The 12190-nt window shown below is 46.3% G+C and overlaps 1 protein-coding gene across 2 annotated transcripts in view; it reads right to left on the bottom strand.

Annotated features, from left to right (window-relative positions):
- LOC132833963 (nectin-1-like) overlaps positions 1 to 2781 on the bottom strand; it is a 59778-nt gene extending 56997 nt beyond the window's left edge. For both annotated transcript variants that reach the window (XM_060852665.1, XM_060852666.1), the window contains exon 1: positions 2637 to 2781. In XM_060852665.1, coding sequence (XP_060708648.1) covers positions 2637 to 2718 — 82 coding nt within the window. In that variant the 5' untranslated portion in view covers positions 2719 to 2781. The remainder of the gene's footprint in view (positions 1 to 2636) is intronic.
- Positions 2782 to 12190: the final 9409 nt, after the last annotated feature.

Genomic DNA, 12190 nt, shown 5'->3' with positions numbered 1-12190 from the left:
GAATCATCCCATAGTGCTCAGGGATATGGAGGTTAGGTGCATTAGTCAGGGGTAAATGTTGAGTAAATGGTAGGGGAATGGGTCTGAGTGGGTTACTCTTGGCAGGGCCAGTATGTATGTGTTGGGCCGAAGGGCCTGTTTCCACACCGTAGGGTTTCTCTGGATTCTTATTGGAACAAATCCAAACGAACTGCCGTTCCTTAACAATTGTCACAGTCTACTTCCCCCTATTCTGGTCCTATTTTCTCTTTGATCAGTTAATTCAAGAACCACATTGTATTTAAAAAAAAGCACCCTTCTCTGCGTCCTTCCTCTCTCTTCTCAGAAGCTAAAGCGACTTGTCAGAAATTGAGCAGTCCACACCCTGCACAAGGCACTCTGAAGAAACACCGTTGCCCACATGTTCCTGTCCTGTCCTGTCCTGTCCTCTGGAGCTGGTTAATGTGACCATGAAGCAGTCAGGAATAATGACTGACTGTTTACGTCTGATGACCTGACAGGAAATTGCAGATGACTGTCATTCACTTATTTGTAATCGGGAAAGTTTTTAAGCCAAATGAGCCAAAGTAGCCGAATCTTTTCAGGCCAATTAATGTCACTTATTGTCTGGTTGCTTCTTTATCTGTTTGTCTGCCTATCTATCTATCAATCCATTTATCCTGCTGTTCATGTGTGTCTGTTGGTCTGTCTATGTATCCATCTATCTGTGGATCTATCTGTCAATCTAAGTATCTGTCGCTTTATCTATTCATCACTCTCTCCCTTTACATATCTCCCTGTGTGTAGGCAGATGTATCTTTGTGTGTGTCCAGCTATCTACCGCTATCCCCCTTTACCTTTCTTTTTCAAATTATTGCAGATGTAGGGGCCTGTATTGAAATCAAAACATTCCTATCTGATAGCACTTTGATAAGAGTCATCTCGACTCAAAACATTCGCTTGTTCTCACTCCACGGACACTGCCTGAACCACTGAGATTTTGAGCTAATTTTGTTGTCTTTCTCTCTAGCTGTCTGTCTGTCTATCTGTCTGTCTATCTATTTATCTATCTATCTATCTATCTATCTATCTATCTATCTATCTATCTATCTATCTATCTATCTATCTATCTATCCATCTATCCATCTATCTATCTATCTATCCATCTATCCATCTATCCATCTATCTATCTATCTATCTATCTATCTATCTATCTATCTATCTATCTATCTATCTATCTATCTATCTATGTGGAATTTGCACATTCTCCCTGTATCTGCGTGGGTTTTCTCTGGGTGCTCCGGTTTCCTTCCACAGTCCAAAGATGTGCGGGTCAGGTGAATTGGCCATGCTAAATTGCCCATGGCGCTGGGTGGCAGCAGTGCTAACCACTGAGCCACCACGTCGCCCCAGGCTTCCATGGGTTGGCAAGCTATTAAAGTTTGTACATGAACCGCACTCCGGATGGCAGGGTAAACCAATGGGATGGGACCGATATACGGATTGATTTTAATGCAGCGAAGTGAGAGATGGTGAATTTTGGAAAAGGGGGAAGTAATATTAAGTCATATAGAGCCCCAGGAACCTCAAGCATTGCTGCTGTACTGTACGGTCGCATGAAAGTACACCCAGGGTACAGGGCGGTGAGAGCATAAGGACTGGTCACTCAAGGGACTCAAGTTTGAGCAGATCAGAAAAAGCTGCAGGGGGTTAGGGCAAGAGAAGAGGAGGAGACATAACGAGCTGCTGTGTTCTGTAAGAATACCGTTCAGAAAAGAGTATTTGCAGAAGGACTTGGGTGGGGTAGTGTTGTGAGAAGGGAACAGCGGGCAGTGGGGAGAATCGGAAAATTCTTCCAGGGACCGGCACAGGCCTGATGGATTGAGTGGCCTCCGTTTTGCGCTGAGTCACCCACTGAGTTGACTATTCCCTCACTGGATGGAGTCAGATAAACCGCTTGGTGAGTGCATCTGGTTCAGAAAAGGATGTTGCCGGGGTGGGAGGGTCTGAGCCACAGGGAGAGGCTGAACAGGCTGGGGCTGTTTTCCCTGGAGCGTCGGAGGCTGAGGGGTGACCTTATAGAGGTTTATAAAATCATGAGAGGCATGGATAGGGTAAATAGGCAAAGTCTTTTCTCTCGGGTGGGGGAGTCCAGAACTAGAGAGGCATAGGTGAGCGGGGAAAAATTTAAAAGAGACCTATGAGGCAACTTTTTCACCCAGAGGGTGGTACGTGTATGGAATGAGCTGCCAGAGGAAGTGATGGAGGCTGGTACAATGACAGCATTTAAAAGGCATCTGGATGGGAACATGATTAGGAAGGGTTTGGAGGGGTATGGGCCAAGTGCTGGCAAATGGGACTAGATTAGGTCAGGATATCTGAGTCAGCATGAACGAGATGGACCGAAGGGTCTGTTTCCGTGCTGTACATCTCTATGATTCCATCTCTCTGCTCGATCTCTCAATGCCAGCCCACACTTAGCCACTGCACTGGAATTAAGCGATGGGGAACACTATTGACCAACAACTGGAAGCAAACATATTGGTGCAATCCACTCAGCGACGTTGTGTAAAATTCGGGAGGAGGGAGGAAGTAAATTAATTCCTTTACCGAAAAGCCTAGCAGCCAACATCTCCCCGAAGGACTCGTCCACTTACCAGAGAGGAGCAGAACACTTGGAAGAAGGGTATTCCACATCATGGAGGTCATTTTCCACGGAGCCATTTCCCAATTCCACATGCCTCCTCAATATCCACAAGCAGCCAGCGCCTCCAGATGCTCACTCCCACCTTCGGAAAAATGAAATTGATGCGTTTTGCAATTTTCAAAGAGGAAGGAACAAATTCAGAAAATGTAGGCAGATGTCATGCGCATGTGGTTTTCTCTCTCTCTCTCTTACACAGACACATTGTCGCTCTATGAGTCTTGTAGTTAAGTTCCATGCAAGAGGGTATTCTCTGAGAGAAACAGTCACTGTGTCTCTCCTAGCGAGGAGTGTACCTACCCTCCGGACTGCGGTACCATTGGACTAACTCCGATACTCGATGGTGGTGAGGGACGAGCGTTGAATAAAGGCGTTCGGATGTCTTGATGCAACTGTTGGTTAAGGTCACTTTTGGAGTATTGTGTGAAGTTTTGGTCACCCTCCTCTCGAAAGGATATTATTAACCCAGGAAGAGTTCAGAAAAGATGGTTGAGAAGTTTGAGAGAAAGGGAGAGGCTGGATAGGGTCTGGGGATATGTATCCTGGAGCATCGGAGGCTGAGAGGTGACCTTGTAGAAGTTTATAAAATCATGAGGGAGATGGAATAATGTGACAGCTTTTCCCTGTGGTGATGGGGCAATGGGGGGGAAGCTAAAACCAGATGGAAGAGGTTTAAGGTGAGAGGGAAGAGGGTCCAGAGGAAAAATGTTTTCAGACAGAGGGTGGTGAGTGTTTGGATTGGGCGTCCAGAGTCAGCAGAGAGGACTGGTATAATTTGAGAGACAGGGACTTGGATGGGATGGGTATGGAGGAGTAAGGACCCAACGCAGGCAAATGGGATGAGACTGATGGTGAAAGATGGGTCGCATGGGCAGGTTGGGCCGAAGGGCCTGTTTTCACACTGTCGACTTCCATGACTCTTAAAGGCACAGGCAGCGTGCTCCTTCAACAATCCCAGCTGACATCTTGACTTGCCTGAATCTGTCAAAATCCAGATCTATGACAACTCAGGAAGAATAGCCGCAGTGTAATTCAGAGCAGGAACAGGGCATTTAACACCCTCCTTCAACACCATTGTACCTTTAAGAGAGTAAACGCTATCAGTTACAGCACCACATGTTCTCAATAAGACACAATGTCACGTGTGCTCCAGCTACATGGGTAGCTAGTTGTCTGGAAATGACAAACCTGATTCAAATTAGGCCAATCAGTTTAAATTATACCCCCCCCAAAAATACCAAGTCAAGTATTGACAATCTTAAAAGTCAATGACACAATCCGATGCTTTGGGGCATAAGACCGGGGAAAATTGAACAGTTGGGAGGAGAACTGCGACCAGAATAACAGCTGTAGACTGCTAGTCAGAACTTTCTGAGAGGTGCCTGTCCAGAGAAGGAGTTTGTACAGAGAAAAAAATCTCAACACTGACCTGGAGAGCCAACTTAACGATAAGGAAAAGATTCAGTCATTGGCTGGTTTTAAAATTTGAATTTTCTTGTAAATTTTAATTGGGAGTTTTATCGGGCTAGTATTCTGGAAGGGTAGATAAAGGTAGGTTAGAGAAAGGTGGTGTAAATAGTTGTGAGTTAATTATTCTCCGTTAAACTTGAAGAAATAAAGTTAATCTTTCCTTTAAGTAATGTTGGGCCTTTCGAATTTTCACAGATTACCGCGCAGGAGAAATCCTTTCTGTGTTGCTGGTTAAAATTAAGCAGGAGTATTTACCCCGTGCTGGAACAACAGCTAATCTAATGGTGGATCTCTACAGGACAATCCCACGGAGGCCCTGATGTTTAAGGGAGTCAAAGATCAGCCTCCCTTTGAGGACTCTTGCAGGATGGTGCTTCTGAGATGCGCCTTGTTTTGTTCCTCATCCACAGGATGTAAGCATCGCTGGTCAGCAACTGTCCATCCCTAATCGCCCAGGAGTCACCCACATTGCTGTGGGGTCTGGAGTCACGTGTAGGCACAGACCAGGTAAGGATGGTAGTTCCCTTCCCTGAAGGATATTGGTGAACCTAGATGGGTTTTTCCAGCAATCAACAATTCAGCCTTAGACACCTCCTTCCAGTCCCCTGTTTTATCACAAAATGGAGCTCACATCCCCAGGTGGAATTCAATCCCACCTTCCTTAGGATGTCATCAACCCCGAAATGCTATCCCTGCTTTCTTCCCATGGATGATGTCAGACCCGTTGAGTTTCTCTCGGATTTTCTGGTTCTGTTCCCCAGAACATTACTTAGATTGCTGCATTATCAATCCGGCGATAATACCACTGGACCACCACCTCCCTGCCTCAGGGACCTAACATTGGGGCACAGGCAGACTTTAACTTCACATCTTCAATGCATTATCTGCATTGGGATGGCACCTATTGTTCAAGCTATCGTGAGAATGTAACTTCAAAAATGCTCTGGGATTTGCATAGGAAGGAACCGAAACTGACACGATCATTCGAAACGATGAAAAACTTAAGCTAAACGGGCGGCAGGGTGGCCCAGTGGTTAGCACTGCTGCCTCCCAGCGCCAGGGACCCGGGTTCAATTCCCGCCTCAGGCGACTGACTGTGTGGAGTTTGCACATTCTCCCCGTGTCTGCGTGGGTTTCCTCCGGGTGCTCCGATTTCCTCCCACAATTCAGAGGCACGTAGGAGAGGTGAATTGGCCATAATAAGTTGCCCCATAGTGTTCAGGGATACATAGGTTAGGTGCATCAGTCAAGAATATATAGGATAGTAGGGGAATGGGTCTGGGTAGGTTTCTCTTTGGAAGATCACTGTGACTCATTGTGCTCCGGTTTCCTCCCACAATCCCCAAAAAAAACGTGCGGGTTAGGTGAATTGGCCGTGCTAAATTGCCCGTAGTGTTAGCTGAAGGGGTCAATGTAGGGGAGTGGGTATGGGTGGGTTGCTCTTCGGAGGGTCGGTGTGGAGTTGTTGGGCCGAAGGGCCTGTTTCCACACTGTAAGTAATCTAATCTAAATTTATTAAATATTACATTCCGTGACACTGCGACCCTGTTGCTATAAATTCTGTGTCTTATGATTCTGCTCCACAATCACCTCCCAAAGCTACTGCTTCCAAATAAACCTGTTGGATTATAACCTGGTGTTGTGTGATTTTTAATTTTCTCCCGGATTCATTAAAACAATCTCAACTGCCCTCTGCCTTAAGAGCATTCCATGACCCCTAAACCCCATTATATTGTTCTCTGGGGAAGAGGTATTCTGGAGTGTCAAATCTCTGCTGTTAAGGATTGCTCATGTCCTTATTTCCACCCACACAGATGTTGGCTCATTGAGTTTAAATTGCCAGGATTACACTAAACAACTCCAGGTCCCTTCATAGCCTTGAACGTTCTGAATCTCCAAGTGCTCATCCACATATCTTTTCAAAGTTGTGAAGTTTCCCACCTCTACTACCTGCCCAGGCAATACATCCCAGACTCCTCCCACCCTGTGAATAAATCTCCTCAAACCCCCTCTCAACCTCCTGACCTTTATTTTAAAATCAATCTTCATTCATGCACTTCAAGTACTCACAGCAGCTGGATGATTTGTTTTGATATTAATGCTCAAAGGGTGAATGTTGGTTGAGACATTGAAGGAAAAATAACATCCTCCAGTTAGATGAGATGCCCCTAAGACTGCTGAGGAAACGAATGTCGAGGCTGTGGTCAGAATATTCCAATCCTCCTTAGATGGAAGAACAGTGCCAGAGAACTGAAGGGTTGAAATTTAACACTGTTTAAAAAGGTAATATCAGGAAACCAGGAACTAATGGTAAGTTCCCCTAATGTCAGTGGCAGGGGAACCTTTAGAGAACTACAGTGATGGAAAATGGTCATTTTGTGAAAATATCAGTTACATCAATGAAAGGCAAATTTGTTCGTCTAACTTAAAAAAATGATCTTGGATGGAGTAATGGACAAGTTTCATTAATGTGATGTGGTCTGAACTTACAAAGTATTTTGAGAAATAAACCACATAGTTTCCCTTGGAAATAAACAGTCATGGTCTGGATATGAAATTAGCAAGGAAACGAAAGAGAGAATGGTGGTAAATGGTTACTCTTAAACTGGAACAAAGTGGTGTCACTCCAGAGACAGTTGAGAGTCAATATTTCTTCATTTATTTTAAATACCACAAATTGATTGTTCAAAGCAAAGTTTGAAAATGGTGCAAAACTTGAAATAGCAGTCAATGGTGAAGAGGACACAGATAGATTTCAGGAGGACACAGACTGGTGAATTAGAAAGACCTATTAGTGGGCGGCACGGTGGCACAGTGGTTAGCACTGCTGCTTCACAGCGCCAGAGACCCAGGTTCAGTTCCCGCCTCAGGCGACTGACTGTGTGGAGTTTGCACGTTCTCCCCGTGTCTGTGTGGGTGTGCTCCGGTTTCCTCCCACAATCCAAAGATGTGTGGGTCAGGTGAAATGGCCATGCTAAATTGTCCGTAGTGTTAGGTAGGGGGTAAAGCCTTGCACGTGTAAACTGAAGCACAAATAGAGATGTGGGGCTGGACGTTATCTGCCCTCATCCAGGAAAAATGTTAGGCCGCCACTTCTTCCTCCTCCGCTATGCTCAGTCATAACACCGGTTTCAACGGCCCATCCAGCACATGAAAATAAATAATAAAGGGTCAACTGAACTAGTGTGCAGAGTCAAATAAATGTAGGAAAAGAAGAGGGAGGGAGCACTTCATTTGGGGGAAATGGGGTCCTGAGTGCATTGAGGATGACGTCTCCCTCACAATTCCACTCCAACTTTCATTCTGTTTGACAGGCTAGACCCAACCCCTCTCCTGTATTCGGGTGTCCTTTCTTTGAAACCCCAGGAACCTTCTTGGGGTATCTGGATTGTTCCTAAAGCTTTTTCTTGCATAATGGCAGAGCCGAAAATGTGTTGCTGGTTAAAGCACAGCAGGTTAGGCAGCATCTCAGGAATAGGAAATTTGACGTTTCGAGCATAAGCCCTTCATCAGGAATGAGAGAGAGTTTGCCAAGCAGGCTAAGATAAAAGGTAGGGAGGAGGGACTTGGGGAGGGGTGATGGAGGTGGGATAGGTGGAAGGAGGTCAAGGTGAGGGTGATAGGCCGGAATGGGGTGGGGCCGGAGAGGTCAGGAAGGAGATTGCAGGTTAGGAGGGCGGTGCTGAGTTGAGGGAACCGACTGAGACAAGGTGGGGGGAGGGGAAATGAGGCCTGGTTGGGTCCAAATTTTGTTGGTTGGAATGTAGTTCGGAGTCCGTGCGGGATCAGTCGGTTCCGTAGACAGGTGCTGAGGAAGGAGATGTGGCTGTGGTAACGAGTCTGTTTGAGAATGTGGCTGAAGAGCTTCTGTGCAGAGGAGATGACCTGGGGGGTACAGTGAGAGAGAGACTCACTGAAATCCTTGTAGAGGGAGGAAGAGAGCTTCTTCAAGGAAGGCATCCTTGCAAGAGGATTCGCAGTAGGTTAAAATCTTCGAGTAAAAAATGAGGTCTGCAGATGCTGGAGATCACAGCTGCAAATGTGCAGAGCCCACAAATGAGCTCCGGTGCTGATGGAAGTAATGCTGTGGCCAAGAGTGGAATATCCTCCAATTTACTGCAATGCGTTATGGCAGAGAAGTGGGCTCCTAAGGAACAAAGCAACATTCCTCCTGGGGTGGGGAGAAGCAATGGGTTTATATCCAGAAATTGGCAATCACAGAACAAATTATGATGCTGTTGAAAAAGGGATCGGGGGATGCTTGGGTTTTGGAATTGAAGGTGAGGCCATACAAAATTAAAAATGTTAGATAAAGTCTTGAAAAAAAAGATGGCAGAGGTTTATCAGGAGCTTGGTACTCAGACTGGGGCAAGGTGTAGAACCTAAAAAGAAATAAATTATTCTGATCACATCAGGAAAGACTCCAGGGAGAATTTTAATTAGGCTAGTGAAAATTATGAAGGATTTCGATAGAATAAAAATGTAGAAACTCAAGGGTAACTAGGAACTGTTGGACCCAGCCAGTGACACCCACATCCCATCAGTGAACAAAAGAAATATATTTTCACTGTCAAAAAAAATTCAATTGAAGGCAATTGGCCAATGAGCCAGTGGTGAGATGAAGACAATTTATTTTGAAAGTAATGGTCTCGAATTTACTCCCTCCAAGATCAGGCTGGCATGTACATCCTACCTTCTGTCAAGGCCACAACCTGCTCAGTTGTTCAGGAAATGGACAAAACGTTTACGTCTCAGCTGTCTTTCATGTCAATTTGATATGAACTACTTTGACCTAACAGCATAGTGGTAGATGTTGTCTATATGGACTTCACCAAAGCATTCATCAAATTTCCACACAGTAGACTGATTAGTCAGGCTAGATCACTTGGGATCCAAGGTAGCTAACTAATTGGATACAAGGGAGTTTGCACGTTCTCCCCGTGTCTGCGTGGGTTTCCTCCGGGTGCTCCGGTTCCCTCCCACAGTCCAAAGATGTGCGGGTCAGGTGAATTGGCCATGCTAAATTGCCCGTAGTGTTAGGTAAGGGGTAAATGTAGGGGTATGGGTGGGTTTCGCTTCGGCGGGTCGGTGTGGACTTGTTGGGCCGAAGGGCCTGTTTCCACACTGTAAGTAATCTAATCTAATCTAAAGGTTGGCAAGAAAGTAGGAGACAGAGGGTGGTGGTAGAGGGTTGCTTATTGGACTGAAGGCCTGTGAACAGTGCTGTGCCACAGGGATCAGTGCTAAGCTTTTATTTATATAAATCATTTGGGTGTGAAGATAAGAAGCATGGTTAGTAAATTTTAAATTTGCAAATGTTTTATCCCTTTTCAAACGAAAGATATGACTCCTCCCTAACACATCAGCAACGACAGAGTGTTGGTATATACACTCCCTCTTCCTTTCTGAAGAAGGTTAAATTAAGACTTGGCAAGTGATCTGTGTCATTGCCCTATTCCCCTGTCGCGATGATGCACGGTTTACAGTGAACGAAGCAGAAAAGGTGTTAACAGGTCCCCTACTCCTCCTACGAGGCAATGCAACAATTAATCACAATTCAAAGCCTCATGATCCTTCCGCTGATCTTCTCAGTGAGCACTTCTTGCTGCATGTCCCTCCCAAATTGATCATTCCCTTTCCCCATGCCGTATGAAGTGTTGCTCCCATACTTTCTTGCCTCTCCGGCCTGATGCACACACGACGTCTCGTCCCGTCTCAGCTCTGCGTCTCCTGCAAAACAACATGTGAGCTCTGAAACGCCAGTGATGAGTGCTCTCGTCATTTCAGGCTTCCAAGTGCAGGGCTTTCAAAGTTGAACTTGTATCGCGAAAGAGAAAGGGACACATCTTAACAGAGCTTTACATCTTACGGCACATCAGGACACTTTGCAAGAATCACGAGAATATATTGTACAAGCAGGGAGTGCCAATTGGGTGCTACCTGCAATTGAATGTGATTGGACACTACTTGGGACAAACACCTGGGTGTCTCAGTGGAACAGTCTCTGAGGTTGGCAGGCGGTGGGGGGGAGCAAGCAGTGAGGGGGAGCTGATGCTGGCCTCCCTAGCGAGAGGATTGGGGTATTGCAGTGAGGGCGTCCTGCTGCAGTTACCCAGCGCCTTGTTGAGGCTACTCCTTGAGGATTGTGTGCAGATTCGGTCTCCTAGTCTTGAGGATGGGACATTCCCGCTATTGAGGGATCCCAGCGAAGGTTCAGCAGACTGATTCCCGGGACTGACACATGAGGGAAGGCTGGATTGACTGGAATTTAGGGGAATGTCGGGGTGGATTCTCATAGAAACCTATACAATCCTGATGGGACTGGACAGGCTGGATGTGGGAGAAATGTTGGGGAAATCCAGAACTAGGGGGTCACAGCCTCAGAATAAAGGGGGAAGCCATTCCGGACTGAGATGAGGGAGAATGTCTTCACTCAGGGAGTTGGGAGCCTGTGGAATTCTGTCCCACAGGAAGCTGTTGGGGGCCAGTTCATTAGATACATCCAAGAGGGAGGTGGATGTGGATCATGAGGCTAAAGGGATCAAGGGGAGAGGGTGGGAATGGGATCCTGAGATTCTACAGTCAGCCATGATCGTATTGGATGGTGGGGCAGGCTGGAAGGGCCGAATGGCCAACTCCTGCACCTATTGTCTATGTTTCTATCACCATGTCAATGACTGGAAGTTAATTGTGAATTTATGTTGAATAATCCTGAATATGCACGAAACAGACGGGCAGTCACGTTGCTAATTGGGCTTGGGGTTACAGATATCAAGGGACAGTGCACTGTCATTTGCTGACAGAAACCAGGTGAGAGTCATTCGCTGGTTCATTTCTTGGTGACTTGAGCAATCAGAATCCAGCTGCTTAGGATAAAACCTGGCTCGGCAGTTAACTGTCAGTCACCATCAACTGGTGCATTTCCCAAAGCAATGTCGATACAAATCAGAGTCCACTGGCCAGTCAATCAGTGCTCTCCCCTTTGTACAGTAAAAATGTACCCTCCACCTTGTTATTTCTTGTGATTTTAAAACCCATCTGGTTCACTAATGTCCTTCGGGGAAGTAAATCTTACCTGGTCTGGCCTACACATGACTCCAGACCCACTGCAATGGGTTTGACTCATAATTGCCCTCTGAAATGGCCGAGCAAGCCACTCAGTTTTACTAATCGCTACAAAGTCTCAAAGAAATGAAACCAGATGGACCACTGAGGCATTGGAAAAGACACCAGCAGAAGGACCCCTGTCCAACCCTATAAAGCCCTCCTCATTAATATCTGGGGGCCTAGTGCCTACACTGGGAGAGCTGTCCCACAGACTGGCCAAGCAACAGCCTGACACAGCCACACTTGGGGAATCATACCATACAGACAATGTCGCAGACCCCGCCGGCATTTATACTGGTTTGAATCTGCCGCTTCCGGTTGTCAGTTGCTGTCCGCTGCAGTGGCCGGTATATAACAGCACACAAACCAACAGCCTCTCTCAGACAACAACTCACCAGGACAAAGGACCCGATACCCAACATGAGCAAAACCAACATATAATCCCATGCAAGGACTGCACAAAACACTACATAGGACAAACAGGAAGACAGCTAACAACCCGCATCCATGAACACCAACTAGCCATGAAACAACACGACCAGCTATCCTTAGTAGCCGTACACTCAGATGACAAACAACATGAAATCGACTGGGACAACACCACTATTATAGGACAAGCCAAACAGGGAACAGCCAGGGAATTCCTAGAGGCATGGCACTCATCCACAAATTCTATCAACAGACACATCGACCGAGACCCTATATACCGGCACAGCAACTGCCAACCGGAAGCGGCAGATTCAAACCAGTATAAATGCCGGAGGAAACATCACAGAAGTGCTTCACAGGAGGCTCCCAAGCACTGAGGATGTCACCTAGACAGGGGATGAAACATTTACAAGAAAAACTCCTAGGTCGGCGAACAGAACCACAACAACAGTAGTTTGTACCATCCCCATTCCCCCCCACCACCGACGTTCTGTAACAGCA

Source organism: Hemiscyllium ocellatum, chromosome 38 (assembly GCF_020745735.1).
Source record: "Hemiscyllium ocellatum isolate sHemOce1 chromosome 38, sHemOce1.pat.X.cur, whole genome shotgun sequence".
Lineage (NCBI taxonomy): Eukaryota > Metazoa > Chordata > Chondrichthyes > Orectolobiformes > Hemiscylliidae > Hemiscyllium > Hemiscyllium ocellatum.
Note: the sequence above shows the minus strand (reverse complement) of the source record. Positions and strands in the feature narration are given on the sequence as shown.